Source organism: Triplophysa rosa, linkage group LG7, assembly GCF_024868665.1.
Source record: "Triplophysa rosa linkage group LG7, Trosa_1v2, whole genome shotgun sequence".
Classification (NCBI taxonomy): Eukaryota; Metazoa; Chordata; class Actinopteri; order Cypriniformes; family Nemacheilidae; genus Triplophysa; species Triplophysa rosa.
In genome coordinates this window covers 10,687,508-10,707,386 of record NC_079896.1, presented here as the reverse complement: position 1 = coordinate 10,707,386, position 19,879 = coordinate 10,687,508, and the positions used below count along the sequence as shown (strand labels likewise).

The 19,879-nt window shown below is 36.1% G+C and overlaps 1 protein-coding gene across 1 annotated transcript in view; it reads left to right on the top strand.

The window, feature by feature from the left end:
• Positions 1–17,309, top strand: part of nos1apa (nitric oxide synthase 1 (neuronal) adaptor protein a) — a 142,398-nt gene extending 125,089 nt beyond the window's left edge. The window contains exons 11-12 of the mRNA XM_057337145.1: positions 11,081–11,378; positions 14,882–17,309. Coding sequence (XP_057193128.1) covers positions 11,081–11,378; positions 14,882–15,458 — 875 coding nt within the window. The 3' untranslated portion in view covers positions 15,459–17,309. The remainder of the gene's footprint in view (positions 1–11,080; positions 11,379–14,881) is intronic.
• Positions 17,310–19,879: the final 2,570 nt, after the last annotated feature.

Sequence of the window (19,879 nt, the reverse complement as noted above, 5' to 3'; positions counted from 1 at the left end):
ACCATCAGTTGCTTTGTTGTAAATCGCTGTATGTGTGAACGTCCCTTCATAATCTATACTACCGCTCAAAAGTTTAGTATCACTTGACCAAGATTTTTCTCATGATCTTAAAAATCTTTTAATTTGAAACTGTATGTTAAAGAGTTTAAAATTACCTAAAATAATTGAGCCATCGTATTAATTTCATTCATTAGAAAACAATTTTTTTTGCTTGAATGAATGAATGACACTAAGAGTCCAGCATTGATGGAAATTCCTCAATACGGTTTATAAAGGAGAAATGAATTGATATATTGGCCAATAATCGCTATCAGTCGATAAAAGCAATTGTTTACACTATCAGCTTTATTATGCAAGATATTTATACACCTCTGAAGACATAAGTGGGGTTTCCATCCAAACGTGATGTGAATCTTTTCAAAGTTTGCGGTAACAGGAGGAAAGACTAATGCGAAATTGGTGCGTTTCCATCAACCACCTCAAGCGATCGTAAAAACGTTTTCTATTTTGAAATTTAGCATTTCCATCACTCGTTTCTGATGCGAAACTTCAAAATGCGCATAAAACCAGGATGATAGAAACCCGGCTATTGTTATGTATATTATATTGCATTTCTGTCAATAGATCCGCCAAATAATGACACACAGGACCTTTAAAAACAGCCGATGATCAGGGCCGATATATCCTGTCAATCAAAAGAGGACAGAAAAATGCAATGAATTTCTGCTCTGTATATAGAAAATGTTAAGAAACATCACCAGTTTGATGTTTCATATTAATAGTCATTATATTAATTAATAACATTCAGAAAGTTAAGAATTATTAATTTAATTTTTAGAATAGAATCTATCAGTATCGGTGGAGAAATGAAGTATCGGTGCATCTCTAGTCCCAGGTTGAGACCTCAAGAAGCTGGATGACAAAATGCTAAATGTAAGATTTTGAAAATTCCACTTTGAAGATGCTAAAATATAACTTAGATGCTTTTAGTCATAGTTTAGTCCCTTTATTCAAAAAATTTCTAAAAATGAATAAAAAAAGAATGAATAAGTGATCCTAAACTTTGACTGGTAGTGTACATGCAGTTGCAACAAAAGATGAAATGCATCTGTATGAACTGAAAATCAGAGCAACACATTTTGTACAGTACATTGTCTTGTAATTCTATATTTATCACATCAGTGGCACAGTCACAGTTTTATACAGGTTACGATGTGCACTTTCATCAGAAGCGCTACGAAGGAAGAAAATGATCCAGCTTACATCTGTTTCAGCATGCGCGGCAGAACAGACTCTTAATCGAATGACTGGACCGAGGACGCTAAGCTAATTATACCCTAAGGGTAACAAGGCGACTAAGCAGTCAGATCTTTACCAACAGAGACTCCAATTAGTTTGCCATGTCAAGGTTTTCACAGCCCACATCCTTTATGTATTCTTTACACACATGAGAGCTTGTAGTGTCTACGCTAACTTAGACTTTTGTGTACTTTTTTGTTCCACGCACTTTGCTTTCTCACTGTTCTGTGCTTTTGAAACGTGATATATGTTTCCTGTATCTCTCTGATAAACTACTCGCCTCTTTAAACTCTCCCTTCTTATTTTCCCATTTTCCACTCGCTCTCCGAGCACTCCGAGTCATTCAGTACCAGACAAGTCCCCACAATTAGACCGGTAATAATAGGGCGGTGAGTAAATCTTCCCACACAGAAGGTTGAAAGCACTCTCTGGGTTGGTGTCATTATCAAACATTTGTATTTTTCTCCATTTACACAGTCTTTAAACAAATGTAAAGTGAAGTAAATCTCCATACCGCAAGAAATCTTCCCACCTTTTTTTACATCTTGTTTCTAATGATGGATTCATGACTGGTGGTGTTGTCTTGCTAAAGGTCTTGAGGCCAGAACCCAGCTGTGAGCTTTGATTCGAAATCCTCCACTGATGTCTGAACACAGTAAGACCGGTCAATCAAAGCTTTTTTTGGTATTTTGCTCCATTCAAGGACATAAAATTGGTTGTGGGTTTTTGTTGAGATGAGCATTACTATGGCTACAGTGGTGTGTACAGTAGCCTTGTTTGTGTGCCATGAATGATACCTCAAATTGTGTGGCTGGTCGAAGCGTACTATTCCAAAGTTATTAGACTTAGAATTTGCTTTTAATAGATAAAACTGCCATAAAAATTGAGAGGCAAACGCCATGTCTAGGGTTCTCAAACTTTTTCGTTGCAAGGTCCCCTTTGTGTAGAGTCCATTGCTTTGTGGCCCACCCAAATAAAAACTTATATCTTAAATTTAGAATTAAAACAAAAACATATTCGGTCATACAATGCTGGAACATCTATGTTTGGTGGTCTTATTTTTCTGATGTTTGATTGCATAAAATCTATGATCAATTTGTATATTTCATAAAATGCCACAAAATCTGTGGCCCCCCTGGATCCATCTTGGGTCCCTCCAGGGGACTACGGCCCCCAGTTTGAGAACCACTGGTCTAGGGAGCAGAATATCATAGAGATATGGGGGTGCACTCTATACCTTCTATACCCGAAACAGTATATAACACCCAAAAATAAAAATTCTGTCATCATTTAATCACGCGCTTGTCACTTCAAACCTGTATAACTTTCTTTCTTCTGCAGAACACAAAAGAAGATATTTTAAAAAATGTTGGTAACCGAACATTGACTTGCATTGGTTTTGTGTCTATAAAATAGAAATTAATGGGTACCGGGATTGTTTGGGTACGAATATTTTTCGAAATATTTTGGTTTTGTTTTGCAGACGAAAGAAAGTCATACAGGTTTCAAATGACAAGAGGATGAGTGAATGATGACAGAATCACTTTAAAGGGTTTCAAACCTGTATAAATTTCTTTGTTCCAATGAACACAGAGAAAGATATTTGGAAGAATGTTAGCAATTTTCAGTTCTGGGACACCATCCACTACCATAGTAGGAAAAAAAGTGTATTTTTTGTTCTGTTGAACACATAATGAGATATTTTGAAGAATTTAGGAAAACAAAGAGTTCTAGGGCACCTTTGACTACCATTTAATTCTTCCTACTATGGTAGTCAATGACGTCCCGGAACTGAAAATGACTTACATTCTTCCAAATATCTTTCTTTGTGTTCATCGGAACAAATTAATTTATACAGGTATGAAATGACATGAGCATGAGTAAATGATGACAGATTTTTTATTTTTGGATGAACTCACTTTAACAACCGCAGAGCAATGCCATGCCAAGAAAAACCTTAACGGTTTATGTTAACTTATCAGGAACACTGTTTGTATATGTAAATAAACTTAAGTGACTGACTTTATCTGAATGAGAGAAAAATGGTTGTCGAGTAATTGTATAAAAGATGACAAATGGAACGTCGTGAGCCCATCTGTTCCTCTGTAATAGAAAATGGAACCACTTCAAATACCACATGCCCCAATCGTCTCGCACGACTGCTTCAAGGAATAGAAATTAGCGGTTAAACACACACAGAGAGCGCCGCGTGAACCGCTGTGAAATTTAAGGATGTTCTGGAGTGTCGCTGTCTCACCCCTGCTCGCTCAGGGAAACAGGCGGTTGTCGAATGGCTTTCGCCTGCAGCATAATTGAAATTGCATAAGAATATCACATCTCATTTTAGTACAGCCGCCACTTCTGAGAAAAGCTGTGGGAAACTTGCTTGCCTCCGAATTAAAAGCTTTTTCTCAAGCCCACCCGCTTGGTGTGGAAATAGATCCTTTTCAGTACAAAGCTTTTAGCAACATTCTTTCTCCTGAAGTTGCAGAGGCACTTGGTGATTTCAAGTGTCTATTGTAGAAGTTGTTAAGATGGTAAACTTTTAATCTTACAAAATCAGACATTGCGGACTGAAATATGTGACAATATGTGAATTAATTGCCATTTTGATGGTTTCAGCGTTATGGATCATTTTCATAAATTATTATGTATATTTCTCTGTTGTGGGTTTATAGGGATAGTTCACCCAATAATGAAAATTCTGTCATCATTTATTCACTCTGTATGACTTTCTTTCTTATGCAGAACACAGAAGATTTAAAAAAAAAATGGTGATGAAACAACACTAGACTCCATTGACTTCCATTGAGACAATTCTGAAAATATCTTCTTTAGTGTTCCACAGAAGAAAGAATCGTATACATATCTTGAATGACATGACAGTGAATAAATGATGAAATCATTTTTATTTCTGGTTGACCTATTCCTTTGATAGTGCTGAAAAGTGCCTCTAAATTTGAGATCTTTCTCTCCAATTACCATAATCCATTTCTTTCTCTGTTTTTCTAAATCTTATTTTTGAAGATAATAGAAACACAGTCATAGATTTCTCTTTTACTCTGTTGGAGCAAATGGAAATGCAAAAATATTTCTTGCTATGATCTCCCACAAACCATATTAGAAGTTTGCTCTACTATAATTTACTTCTGTGATCCCAATTAGAAAATGTGAAAAGTGTCCATTCAGTTCTGTTGATTTAATGTCCCAGAGGGGCTCAACACCATGAAATTAAAAAACATGAATTTATTTGATACATTTTGCAGAAATTCTGGTATGCACGATTAAATCTATCGGGTTCAAATGTATTCTTCGAAGACGCATAAATGGTCGTTAATCTGTCATAATCTTAGAATATTGTGTGCTTCAAACAAATTACTTTATTTCACCTCAGGTCAGTTTAAGGATAGCTAGATAGCTGAAGTTCATGCCTGTTTCTGCTTGATATTGATGTGGAGTCTTTGATTAAATATTTATTCAAAGTTGCCTGAAAATTGGGGCACACCAGCCCATTGTCTTCTGTTTTTTCAATTTTACTCTGCTTGAAGTAAGATTTTTCTCTCCAGTGGCTGTGTAATGCCAAACTCACACCACCCCATCTATATTTCATGTTTTCATTGTCAATACAATCTTACAATTAATGGTAGACCAAACAGGAACAAAGATTGCAATTTATCATCTCCTTCAGAAAGAATCTATTCTTTGGAAATACATTTTTGGACGGCGTTCTGCATACAAATAGCGTCCACATTTTTGGGTGCTGCTGTTCTTCTTGTGTGCTCTTGGGGTTTTATTAAATTATTTTCTCTCTGCCCTTATATGCACTAAATCTCTAGTACTCGAGGGGGTTAGTCAACCAGCAGAGCTCTTCGGCTCGCTTATGGAGTTCACCGCCCTTTCTATTGAGAACCATTGTATTAGGAGTCAAGATGGTTATGTCAAGTCTGGACAGCAGTGCCACACCGCATTTGTGATTCAACTGATAAAAGGAAGTCACATGGATTAAATACGATTTACAGACGCTTCACCTTAACCCTGGCATTATATGTTATCTAGGCCTAACTAAACCTCATTTATTTCCCATCCCGCATGTATTTAAAAGATTAATGTCAGAAAGAGGGTTCAAATGAAATATTGATGTTTGACCCATCTTCTGCTGACCTAACATCTGCTAGGTCAACCGTATTGCAAATAATGGGTTAAGACTGTTTTATTTATTCATTGTTATACTCTATGGAAACGTTATGGTAGTTTCTTGGCTACAGGTGCAAATGTGGGACATGATTACGTTCAGTTTAAAAGGGATACTTCATCCAAACACAACAATTCTGTCATGACGTATTCACCCTCATGTGGTTCAAACCCTGTTCATGACTCTTTCTTCTGCGGAACACAAAAGAAGATACTTTGAAAATGTCTCAGTGGTTTTGTGTACATGCACTGGAAGTCAATGTGGGCCAATGTCGTTTGGTTACCAACTCTCTTCAAAATATCATCTTTTGTGTTCTTCAGAGGAAAGTCAGGTTTTGAATGACAAGAGGGTAAGTAAATGATTCGAGAATTGTCTCTTTTGGATGAACTATCCCTTTAATTCAGTGCTTCGTGAAATTAATTCATAGTTGAGTCATCAAACTAAATTACTTCCAAAACAGTAACTGTAATGACAACCGATCTCATCCCCGCTGAAAATAGATTGGGAGGCTGGATTTTTATATCTGAAAAAATGTCTAGAATCTTATTTTGAACAATAAAACATTTAAAACTCACATTATCCCAGAGATTATTAGTCATTAATTCAGTCCATGATTTTCGGTAAAAAATTGTTATTTTTTACTGTTATTTTTTACAGATGTTTCACATATTTTTGAAAAACCTGTCAAATTACGGAAACAAAAATGTGATTTTACATGAGAAAAAACTGTTATTTACAGTATTTTTCTGGCACCCCAGCGGCCAAAGATATTCTGTTGTTTTACAAGATTTTTTACAGTGAAATACAGTAAAAAAACGTCAAATTACAGAAAAATAATGCACATTTACAAGAAAAACATGTAATTTAACAGTATTTTCTGGCACCCCAGCTGCAGTAAATTGCTGTTTTTTTTACAGATCATAGATATTGAACTCTGGTCTGGTATTGAACTGCATTTGAATCTAGATTCTGATTAAAACACTATTGCCTGAACGCTTCATTCAATGTTTTTAACATGATAAATGGTTCAATCTGAACAACCCGGTGTTGTCCAAGAAATAGTGTGCTCTATAAAGATGTAAGCCAAGATAAGCGTTAAAGGTGTTAAATTGAAAGAGCAGAGCACACTCACCACAGCTACGATAATTGACCTGTAAATAGAAGAGGCTGTTTGTTTTTATATTGTCAGGAGAGCTGGATAACAGGATATCATGTGATATTCAGCACCAGTGCACTTATTTCCCTTGTGTCATTTATTGCTATCCATTGTGTTTTTATGGTTCGGCTGTTGTTTATCCACATCAAACATCTTGACTTACTTACTCTAGTGTCTGTCGACTAAGTAAAATGTATAGTGGAAGCGCACTTTTCACTACATTTTCTTTCGTGCTCATCTTGAGATCGCGAAACTAATCTCAGCCTTCACATAACCGGCCCGGAATAGCGCTGTGTCAGATACTCTGCTTGCGTTTGCTATTGTGATGGAGGCTCAGTGAGGTATTTTAAACTGCTGCCCGGAGCTACATGTCTGTGATAAAGCCCAGCCCTGCGGAGAAAGTACAGAATTGATGAACGGTGCTAAAATTGGAACTTTGATGATTTGCTAAATGTCTCCTGTCTCTGGTCCTCATTCGCAAAACTAGTCTGGCATAGGCAGTCTTTTGAGTTGTGGATTAAAGTCTGGTTTGGTTAGATTTTGTTTTTACAGAGTGGCACAAAAAATCTATGATTATTATTCAAGATAAGAAGCGTTAAAAGGACAAATCCAAATCCCAAAATAATTCGGTCATTTATTCACCCTCATTTCATTTAAATCCTGTATATGACTCTTTTGTAGAACACAATAGAAGATGTTTTGATAAATGTCTCAGTGGATTTGTGTCCAAACAATAGATATAAATGGAGTCCCAGTGTTGTTTGGGTACCAACGTTCTTTAAAAATATATTATTTTGTGTTCTGCAAAAGAAAGTCATACAGTTTGAAATGACATGAGGTGAGTAAATGGTGTCATTTTTTTAATCTGCTGCTATCAGTTGTATAGAAAACAAGAAACTGAATTAAGTTTCTAAAATTTGTCACTAAATTGTTTGTCCATCCTAAAGTAAAGTAATTATTTCAAAATCTAATTTCACATTCTTAAACAAATACAGTTCTATAGTAAGGTTCTGCTCATAAAAATCTGGTTTGTTTACTGGTTTGTGACACTTATGGTCAGTGTTGGGTAAATTACTCTGAAAAAGTAATTAATTACTAGTTACTAATTACATATTAAATCGTGTAATTAATTACTGTACAAATTACTCTCTCCAAAAGTATTTAATTACTTATTCCTAATTAGGCCTACTTTCTTTCTTTTTTTATTTTGATTTTTGTTTTTGCCAAACATTCACATCTCCATTTTCAAACCCTTAACATATAAAAAAAAAATGTGTATATATAAGGGAAAAGAAAAAGAACCTAATATAATACAATCCAATACAGTGCCTCACAGTTAAATTGAATGAAAAATAAATAAATTAAATACAAGCATATCTCTCTGTCATTAATATATTTTCCTTACAGAGGGAACGTTAATTCAATAGATAATAACCCTGAAGAGATTTGTAAGACAAATAACCTGTGACATAGATTAATGTTACATTAGTTTGTCATAGTCTCTCTAACCTCTCTATGTATCCAAGTATATTATAATGTTTTTCCATCTTTGCAAAAAAATCCGTCTTCATTTGCAAGCAAGCCGTCATTCTTTCCATTATATAAACCTGTTTCAGTCTCTGAGTCCAATGAACCAAACTTGGAGATTCTTCTTTTTTCCAATGCACTGTTATAATTTTTTTAGCTATCAATAACAGAATCTTTAACCCCCAAAAATGTGTGTATGATCTCCTATATTACCGCATTCTCCAACACAATGCTGCAGAGGGTTCGTTGACAAATGTAGAGATCACATAAGGTGTATTGAAATACCTCATTTTAACTTTCCATTCAAATTCTCTCCATAATTTACTATTTATTCCTTTATGACAACCCTTGCATAGTTCTTCCCATGTTTCCTCTTCAATCATAGTATTTAATTCCAATTCCCATTTTCTTTTAATATATATTCTGTGTTTTGTGTAATAGTTACCAACCTTCTATATAAATGAGAAACATGTTTTTTAGTTGGGAAATTCTTTTCTATAATATTCACAAAGTATTCTTCCATTTTGTTTGGTTCTTTCTGGACCTGATCTTTTTCTTTATGGCTTGTAATATAGTGTCTTATCTGGAAATACCTAAACATATCTTTAGAGGGGATATTAAATTGTGATTGCCTTGAAGCTGTGAAAATGATTTTAATTTAGGCCTACTTTCTATATCCTATATCAACTTTGATTAGTTAAGTGATTCAAGGATAGACATGAAACAGCTCTTTTAATTCATTCAAACAAATCATATAAAACTACATAAAGTACTCTTATTAACTGACCAAAGTATTACAAATGTGAGGACACATTAAAGCATTTTAAAGTTATACTTTGAATTTGATGTCAATTCCACTATTGTATATATTACACAGTATTTTGTTCAATTACATTAGAAGTACCTGTAATTCAATTACAATAAGAGTAATCCCTTACTTTACTTTTTCAAGGGAAAGTAATTAAATTACAGTAACTAATTACTTAGTTTCAATGAAGTTTCAATGGTCAGTGAATGGACTTTAGTTGGTTTGTTGGAAGAACATCTAAAGATGAAACTACTCAAATGAAGTATGACTGGTCTGGGTGTTGTAACAGTAAACATTAAAAAAACTGCATTTATGCATTTGCCAGATGCTTTCATCTAGAACATTCCCTAGGAATCAAACCCGTGACCTTGATGTTGCTGGCTCTCATTTTATCTACTTGATACTTGACAGCTGGTTGGTCATCAGTGATCTTTAAATGGTCATATTTACATGCTGATCACAGATCAGTATGTGCAATGATGCAATTAAATGAATCCAATACAATCAATAGGCTTCACTCCAGTTTCTCTCCCGAGCATTCGCTATAGCAGTCCATGGTGCTTGTTTAAGGCTTCTAATATTGATTCAGTCCGATGATGCATCAATCGTGTGAATGCTTAACACTTTTTTTGTTTCCCAGCGGTGTGCCTGGAAAAGAAAGGCATGCCGGTCGCAATCGGTAAGTTGTGGGTTTTTTGTCGTCCCGTTTTTCTTAATTACCATGACGACAAGATGCTGTTTCTGGCATACAGATTTGCCTCATTCATCTGTTTGCCTAGCATGCCGAGCCAAGACGTTGTCAACATTAAAATAGCTTCCCTTTGTCAAATGGTTATGCTGAAAAGCCTCATTTATGGCCCAAACAATATGTTTGTCATCAGGGGAGAGACTCATAAACTAATGAAAATACTTTTCTCTGTGTGAGCAAGACGTGTTAAAACTGTCTCAGGATGAAATCACCGCCACATCAAACGCCCTCTTAAATTCAGATTTGATTAGAGACGGGCTTATATACAGCTCATGTTGAAAACAACTTTGAGCGGCATGTGTGGAATTTGTAATAGAAGACATAGTCAAGGTTGTTTTGTCAGGTTGTGTCATGTGCAGTTGACTACTTTTTCACCTTTTGTCTCACTCTTCAGTCTCCTTATAAAAGGTAAAAGTTTGTTTTTTACTATGTTCGACTAAGGATTATTTCTGATGTATATTTCAACATGTTGACAATTTAACATTTAAGGACTCTTGTTATAATTTACTGTACTTGCATTTGATGTATTTACTTCTTTTTAATTCTGAAACTTTTTTATACTATTACTGTGAATGGGGACTGAAGTTTTCAAGCTTCAAAAAGTGGTCCATGACTTTTGTTTTAAATTCCAGATCATCTTATCTTCAATCAATGGTTTGAATGGCTATCAGCTTTTGTATAAACAAAACTTGAAATATAGCTCAAGTCGTAATAAACACTTTTGCGATCGTTTCATGGTCATTTTGTATACTTTTTGAACCTGGAAAACTTCAGTCTCCGTTCACTGTAATTGCATGAATTTTCTCATTTTGTGTTAAATGGATAAAGAAAGTCATGGTTTGAAATGGCGTGAAAGTGTTTTTATTTTGAGTGAAATGTTCCTTTAAGAATGTGTGTTGGCGTATACAATAAAACATGTTCTCTTTGTCACTTGTACGCTACCCATGAATTAATGCTGAGGTAAGAACTATATCCTGATCTAGAAAAATGCTGAGGATTTTTTGGTGTCATTGTGATGCTTCTGTTTTGTTTGCATGTGTTCATGTTCATTGTTTATCACTCTGTCTATAAAATACCTGAGTTCCATTGTATAAAAATGTAATGTGTTGAAAGTTTCAAACCAGATTGTATTAGGATTATGTTCAATGAATCAGTGAATTTTCACCTGTACCACCATCATTTTTTTACGCATGTACAAATGCCGCTAAAGTCACAATGAGCTCAGTTTATGCTCAGCATGTAACTGAGACCACCGAATATAAGATAATGTATTTGTAGTATTAACAGAAGCTCTGGTTGCTTTTGATTTTTAAATCATACATTTTCACTTTGTCGTTTTTTTTGCTTTAGTGGACCAAGGCATGTTTGAGAACTCAAACGCTTCAGAACAGTCGAAGCAGAATTCTCGCTCCGTCACTCCAGCGGGCTTCACAGACACATCTGCCCTAGCAGCGTCAAAAACAGGGGGCAGCCAGCACCTAAAAAATGCCCTCAACTTGGGCAAAGCCATGGGGGCGAAGGTGAACGACCTGCTGCGCAGAAAAGATCCCAACAGCCTCGGAGACATCGGGGTGACGGAGGTCAATAAGAACGTGGAGGCAGTTTGGTCCAGTCTGACTGAAATTGGTCTCAGTTCGACAGGGAACAGGTAGATTTCACACTCACTCAAACACAACCATAAACCCACGCGTCCTAATCTGGTTACTCCACTTTCCTTTCTAATAAATATCTAAACAAATAGTAAACAAATGTTTCTTTAGAGAATTTTTATTTATTTCTCCAAAAAAATAGTGTATACACTTTTAATATTTGTATTACAAATGAACCATCCGTGAAGGTGATCGGGTACATGTTCATAGATCTATCCATCACTCCCCATATGTCGTCAGTCATTGTGTAAGTTGCCCACACTAGCCAATCATATGTCACAGTGGCAGTTCATATCATCTCCTCCAGCAGTGAATTTGAAAACGAGAAAAGTGTTTGAACTCTCATTGCATGTGAAAGCCATGAGTAACTGTTCAGATTTGATTGACATCTCTTTGAGAGGAAAAAAAACCTTTCTGACAGCCATGCACAGCAACTGCTATCATTACCAGAAAGCTTTAAGCGAATGTACACGTGTGTGTGTGTGTGTGTGTGTGTGTGTGTGTGTGTGTGTGTGCGTGCGTGCGTGCGTGCGTGCGTGCGTGCGTGCGTGTGTCGGGCAAACTGTCAAAGGTTTGGTTTAACTGGCTGGAATCTTTCCAATTTTGTACATTTATACCAAAATACTGTACCGTTTTTTGTTATGGATAATTATGTTATTCATAATTAGTGGTGCTTGCAACAGAATTAGCGTTAATGTTGCTCATACTTAGCTACATATTGAACTTCAGCATTGCACCCCTTTAGCCTTTGTGATAAATGATTTCATCGGACACACGTCCCTGTTAACTTCCGCTCTTTGTTTGGTTATGTAACGATTCACGATACGAAATTATCACGATTTATTTTTCTAAATGAGTTGAGACTAATTAGAAATGAACAGGTGCCCTTTTATTATTTTTCAAATGCTGCACATTTCTTTGTTAAATAAAAATATCTTTGATGTCAAATAACAAAACTAAATTGCAATTTTAATGCAAATTCCAAATAAAATCTCAAATAAATAATAGAAGTCTCTTTAATATAAACAAACTAAAGCCGCGTTCAGACCGCCAGCGACAAAGCGAGTCGAGGTCATTGATTTCAATGGTAGCCTAAAGACATCCAGCGACACGAGTGACTGACCGTTGGCGACAGGAAGTGGGCGTGTCCAGCGACTCGACAAAGTTGAGATTTGCTCAATGCAAATGATGAGTAACTTTCAGGAGCAACTACCAATAGGAGTACAGCAGCGGAGCTCACATCAGCCATGTCTCGTCTGTAACAGCAGGGTTTGTTTATAAATGTTTCTAGGACAACCAAAGCTAGGAACGCCTTCTAACAACCTCGTAGCAAGAGACTGGTTGACACACAGCGATAAAGTCTGAACGCTGTGTTCTCACCAAACGCGAATTAAGCGTTTGGCTCGAGTAAATGACATACAAAGTCAATGCAAAGACGCGCATAGACGCGAACTCGCGGCAGGCTGTGCAAATGACGCGAATCGGGCGGCGCGTTTGAGGAGTTCTTTCGCGCAAGTTTAAAATTTTCAACTCGAGCCATGAATTCGTGTGAAGAGTTTTCGCGTCACTCGCGCGAAAATAACGAACTTTTCCCGCAAGTAATAAAGAGCATGGAACGCGATTGCTTGCGTTTGGTGTGAACACAGTATAAGACTTGTCTGTGATTTTCCTAACTTTTAATTATTTTTTTTAAGAAATACCAGCATGTCCACGGTTTCCAAGTTTGCAGTAAACACAGCGGCCCCTGCTGTTCAAAACATGTATCGCGATTTCCGACTTGAATCGTTACATATTATGATTGATTCTCAACCGGCTCGTGGTGAATCCCTATTTGTTTATGTTTGTTTATGTTGTTGCCGCTGAAACTGTCTATACTAGGTAAAGCATGCACAGTTATCAACCAATCAGCATCAATATATATATTTTTTTCATTTCGAGGAGAGGTGTTATTAATATTTTGCCCATGTACACAGCCACGTACTATATACAGCCACTCAAAGCATTGGCTGCTTTTGCACAGCAGCTGTGTTCTCCATATGGCTAATAACGTGGAAGAGATAAACTGACCTACCCAAGGTTTTCTTTATGGCTCTCATCAAAATTCATATCTTCAGCAGACCAAGTGCAAATTCCACTACCATAAAATAATAAATGATGTGCATTTACAATAGCACAGCTCTCTATCATCTCTAGTAAGGCTGTTATCATTAGACAGATATGTGGCATTTTTGAGGGAGTTTTGCAGTTATCATGCCGATAAGGTTTTTCATTACATTTTCAACATCAGCGCTCAATGAATGTGACATCTTGTTTTACTTGAGGAGCCAATAGCATCATTGTATTCATATGTCTAAAGGCCAACAAAATGTTGACAAGTTTTTTTTCATGTTTCAACAGCGAATATATGAGTTGTCCAATTGATGTCTCATCTGCATTTGAATCCTTTAATGATTTATCATTTTAACAGCTAGTTGTGCTGCTTACTTTCATCCTAAACCTCTGTATTTAATAGTCCCTTAAAGGGATAGTTCACCCAAAAATGAAAATTCTGTCAACATTTACTCACCCTCTTGTTATTTCAAACCTGTATGACTTTCTTTTCTTCTGCAGAACACAAAAGAAGATATTTTGAAGAATGTTGACAACCGAACAGCGGTGGCAGCCATTGATTTCTATTGTATGGACACAAAACCAATGCAAGTGAATGGCTGCCATCGCTGTTCGGTCAACAACATTATTGTTATTTTTTTCTAAATATCTTCTTTTGTGTTCTGCGGAAGAAAGAAACTCATACAGGTTTGAGATGACAAGAGGGTGAGTAAATATAGCTCTTTCTGTAGCTCAATGATTAGAGCCATGAGTACGATCCCAGGGATTGCACATACTTAGAAACAAGTGTATAGTATAATGCAATGTAAATCTCTTTGGATAAAACGTCTGCCAAATGCGTAAATGTAAATGATGACATAATTATTATTTTGGGGTGAACTGTCGCTTTAAATGGATATTTCACCCAAAAAGGAAAATGATTTTATCACTTACTCAACCTTATGTCATTTCAAGCCTGTATGAAAACAAAAGAAGATATTTTGAAGAATGTTGGCAACCAAACTACATTGGAACCCCATTGACTTCTATTATATGGACACAAAACCTCTGAGACATTCCTCAAAATATCTTCTTTTGTGTTCCATAGAAGAAAGAGCCATATACAGGTTTTGAATGACATGAGGGTGAATAAATTACAGTTTTAATTTTGGGAGAACTATACCTGTAAGAATTAAATGACTAGAACATCACAACAGATGATGCTAGTCGTAGAAAACATTTATGTTAAATTAAATTAAATTTATTAATTTATAAAATGAATCAATAAAATGAAGTAAAATTTATATTTGTAATTTATCCAATTTAATTACATTGTTTTAATTTTTTAATAGTCTTGTTTTGTCTTTTGCTTTAATATATCACATTCATCTGAAACTATTTCTCACACATACAGTCACATCTCTCTGGATTCCTTCCCTCGGCTCGATCCCCCTCCTCCCAGCAAAAAGCGTCTGCCGCGTGCCCTAAAGACCACCCAGGACATGATGATATCTTCTGACCCTGTGGTAGCCTCCCCAGACTCCTCCTTCAACTCTTCACCTGACAAGACTTCTCTCATCTCCAAAGATAAAGCGCATCTTAAATCTGAACCGGGCCCTGATGAATCCGACCTAGAGAAGCCTTCAGAACCCGACGACCGCATCGACAACCAGATGGAAAAGAATCCTAGTTTTGAGCTAAATAATGAGCTCGTGGCTGTGGTGATGAATGACTTAAGAGAGAAAACCGCTGAAGACGGAGATCAGTCGCAGCTGTTGCTATCAGTTCCGGATCTCATTCATAAGGACAATCTGGACTCAAAGCAGAAGCTTGCCGGCTCAGAAATAAGATTGGCTTCCACCCCGTGTCCAGGAAAAGGGGGTTGTCGCATCAGCGTCGGGGAGGAACTGATGGGGAATGGTGCAGTGGATTACCGGACCCTCAGTTTGGAGAATGAGGAATCCCACCCTGATCTGCTCTCATTTGAATAACATGGATGGCATTTACTCTTCTTTACGTTCGTTCAGAAGACAACATCTGGAACACAAGGAAATGGCCTGGCTGGGTTACGTTTAGGTTGTTTGGTCCGATGGTCTCCAAACTATTGAACACTCTAAAACTTTCTAAACCGGAGGAGACCACCTTAGGCTGGTTCAAGTTTCTTTATAGCAAGTTGATTTTCAAGGCTTTTAAAATCATTTAATTGAACAGACAGGTTAAAGTGCCATGAATCTGTCCAGAAAAAAACACACTTTTGTACATTTCATAGTTTAACTTTATAGTGAACTACCACTGATTTTGTAGCTGTAATTATAACAAATAATGAATCGCTATTTTTTTAATCGTAGTATCATAATCAATTTTAAAGACTTTTAAAGTGTTCGTGGACCTGTAAAAAACAAGATAAATCAAAAAATAACAGAAACCAAAGTCAATATATTACTGTAATACCTCCAAAGCTGCTGTATCTCTGCAGTTTTCTATGCAGTTTCATACAGTCAGCGAGCAGCATTTCATTTCTTATATTTTAACTGTTTTAATATTTTTTAAATCATGACACTATAGCTTACCTTATAGTTTACTACATGTTTTTGACTTTAGTTCAGAATTGGGCTTAGACTTCATAATCACCGCCAATACGAGCACATGCACAACTGACTCGAAGCTTTATGGACCTAAGGCTAGCAGTCCGTACTGCTTCCTTATTGTTTTGACTGAGAAATTCCTCCTTTAAAGGGACACGGTGACCTCTAGATAACAGTCGCAACAGAAAATATAAGCATATTTCTTTGCAAGAAGTGCCATGGTGGTAATCATCAAGGTGATGATGGCTCTGGGAATGGCAGTAATGAGTTTGGGTCAACGTGAAGGTATGCAGAAGGGTTCTGATATTCCCCGGAATGCCATAACACAACAGTAATCTCAATTCTCGCTCTCTTGTTTGTGTAGACAGCCTGACTCCCGTGACATTCTCTCGGGGCTGCTCTTTATCCCAGACGAGAGAATTCAGGTCCACAGCAAACAATGAAGCTATTTACACTTTCGTTATTTATGGATATATATCGCCATATTACATATATGTACATGTTGATCATAATGCTGCAAATCTTGCACGACTGCGATTAAATAGCCGTTATGCATTGTATGTCATATTACCAGGTAGGTATGAAAGGTTATTGAAGGTATTGAGCAAGTTTAGGTGAAAAAAAAACGTGTGTGTATGATGTGTTGCATTGGCATCATAACGTTAACTAATATGCAGGCGCTTTATGAATGTGTTTTAGTTTGGTTACACTACTACTGTGATGCAATATGTATTTTTGTGTAATATGCATAATGCATAATGATTTGACTTGTATACAAACACTAAAATGAGATTAATGTAGAGCGAAGTAGATATTTCTTGGACCACTGGATCACAGATATGAAGAGTATTTAATGTAATCTTCTATGATGCCTACTGTATGTGTACATGTGGTGGGAAGACGGATGTTTAAAAAATATTTATCCTGCATTGTTTTAGCCATTTTTACTATATTCTTTTGAAAGGTTGAGAAGATTCACAATGAGAATGAAGATGATTATTCTGTACGATGATTTATGCATTTCTCAATGTTCAGTGGTCCCGTCGTTTTTAGTTCATTTTACAAAGTATGAAGGAAAACGCATGTATATGAAGGTCTTATGAGAGCACTGAATGTTTTTAGGGATGTCAAGTGATCGAGCTGGCTTTATTCAAGTGGTTGTTCATTATGCACATTATGTCTGACACCGTTTGGGTCTTTGGTGCCTGCATTTTCAATAAATGGTTTTATGCAAACTTTTATTTCTTTTTCTTTTTGAAAGCAATTTGCTGAACGTAATTTGCAGAGTCAGTGCCCTGCTTAAACACATAACAGCAAAAAATCTTCGATGTAATTTCAGAAATTCTCATGGAATTGAGCCTGCAAGCTTTTGCGCTGACAGCACTTGCTTTTAATTATTAGGCTTCAGTCAACTCAGGGTTTCTGTCTGTATCAAACATATCAAAAACAAATCACTGTTCTTTGCTTAACCACACAACCAAAATATATCGTTTTTAATTTGAATGTATTGGATTATTTAATTACATTACAATGCATAGATCATAATCCTCATCATAATAATGTGAAAGTACACGTTTTAAAGTAGTTGCCTTTTAATGTTAGTCTTTATGTTTTAAGCCGTCCATAACAGTTACACCTGGCCTTCAAAATAATAACCATACCAATGTATCCAAAATGCAATGCCCCTGTGCCTCTAAATGTAAACATGACATTTACAAGAAGCAGGCAACTAAAAATATGCTTAAATATTGAATTTTGAGCAGTGGGTGGGATGTTCTTATTTTCCATTCCGTTGTCTATTGTGGGCACATCCTGTGTTTTACCAAATCTATTCCTAAAACAACCTTGTGCCCCATAGATCACTGCCAGCTAGACATCCTGTTTAGACTGACCGGCCGAGGAGTCTTTCAAACGGAGGTGAAGATTGATCATAATGACAGGTTTAGGATTTGGGTCAAGAAAAAGATTGAATCATTGCTAACAATAGACTAATGAAATCATTTTGTTGGAGGGACTGGATTACCTGTCACCTTAGCACATAGTCGTAGAGAATCTTAATACAATAAAGGAGTTTTGATGATGCCTTTGTGGAAGCTCACTATGTCTATTCATTTCTCACACGTTTCACAACAAACGTTAATGTTGTTTTAAATGTATGACACCGAAATGCACATAAAATTATTGTGATTCAAGCGAAATCTTCTATTAGATTTATTTGGGTGGATAATTCAGCAGTATGTTTTTTGGAGGAACCCTTAAACCGAGTCTTTTCATTACTTTGGAATTCTGACATTTTTGTCATAATTGATTTTTCAAATTTCATATTCTGTGACAACTTTTGTGATGTTTTTCTGTACTTTGTGTACATTTTGGGACTTTTTTAGAAAACAAAAAGGGTTTATCTACAAAGTCAAATGGAATGCAAAAAAACTTTGAAGCTCAGTATCTCAAAACTGCTCGGAACAGAAACCTATAGTCCAATGTGGCGAATTGATGTATCTGCTGCTATAGGATTTTTTTTAGAAAAGGAAAAATACTTAATTGAGTGTTTGTTTACTTGCATTATGGGAAGAAAACATTGTCACAATTCATTTCTTGTCCTAGTGAACATCTCTGTTTTTGCAGATTCTTTTCCTTTCACTCTCGAGTATTTAACCTTCTATATCCCAAAACAGCCTACCCTGAAGTAGACCTAAGGGTCTCTTAAAATATATATGTTGGACTAAATAATTTACTCACTACAACATGTCTGTAAAGACAGATGCTCAAATATTTGGTCACTTATTTTATTCAACATGTCTCTAAAGTTGCTGAGGTGGATAAAATGAGAATTTGTTTTTTGAACAACTTCCAGAAAACAAATGCTGTATTTTTGTCTTTGGTTGTAAATCAGACTTAACTTTATTCAGTCTTGAAACACTGCCTATATAAGCCATACTTCATAATAAAAAGGTGACAATGAGGTATTGCACAACAAGGTTGCTTTAAAACTTTACTTTGAGTTCGCTGTGTTCTATATCAAAGGTGTAACTTTGGTTTGAGAAGCGGGGAGGACACAAAATAGGGGAAAATGTTTTTGATTTGAATCCTATCACAAATTCAAAATTTTGCATTGTTTTTGATTGTTTAAATTGATTAAATTTCCATTTTTTATTGTGTAGCAAAAGTTGATGTATACCGGTATTCAGGGACAGGCACTACAATGGTTCAGATCTTACTTATCAGACAGACATCAATTTGTCCATTTAAATGGGGAATCATCAAATCTAACGCATGTAAATTATGGATTACCTCAGGGATCGGTTTTAGGACCCTTGCTATTCTCCATATACATGCTGCCCCTTGGAAACATTATTAGAAAACATGGAATTAGCTTCCACTGTTATGCAGATGATACTTAGCTATATATCTCATCAAGACCAGATGATTCCTTCCAACTATCCAAATTGGCAGAGTGCATCGACGATATAAAACATTGGATGACTTGTAATTTCCTTCTTTTAAATTCTAATAAAACAGAAATATTACTTATCGGACCAAAGACACGTGAGCAGAATATTTCGGATTATGACCTGCAAATTGAAGGCTGCACTGTTACTCCAACAAATACAGTTAAAGACCTTGGCGTTATATTAGACAGCAACCTGTCATTTAAAAATCACATCTCAAATGTCACAAAAACAGCCTTCTTCCACCTTAGAAATGTTGCCAAATTGCGAAATATTTTATGTGTGGCTGACGCAGAGAAGCTTATTCATGCATTTGTGACCTCAAGACTTGACTACTGTAATGCACTGCTTAGTGGTTGTCCTGCAGCATCAATAAAC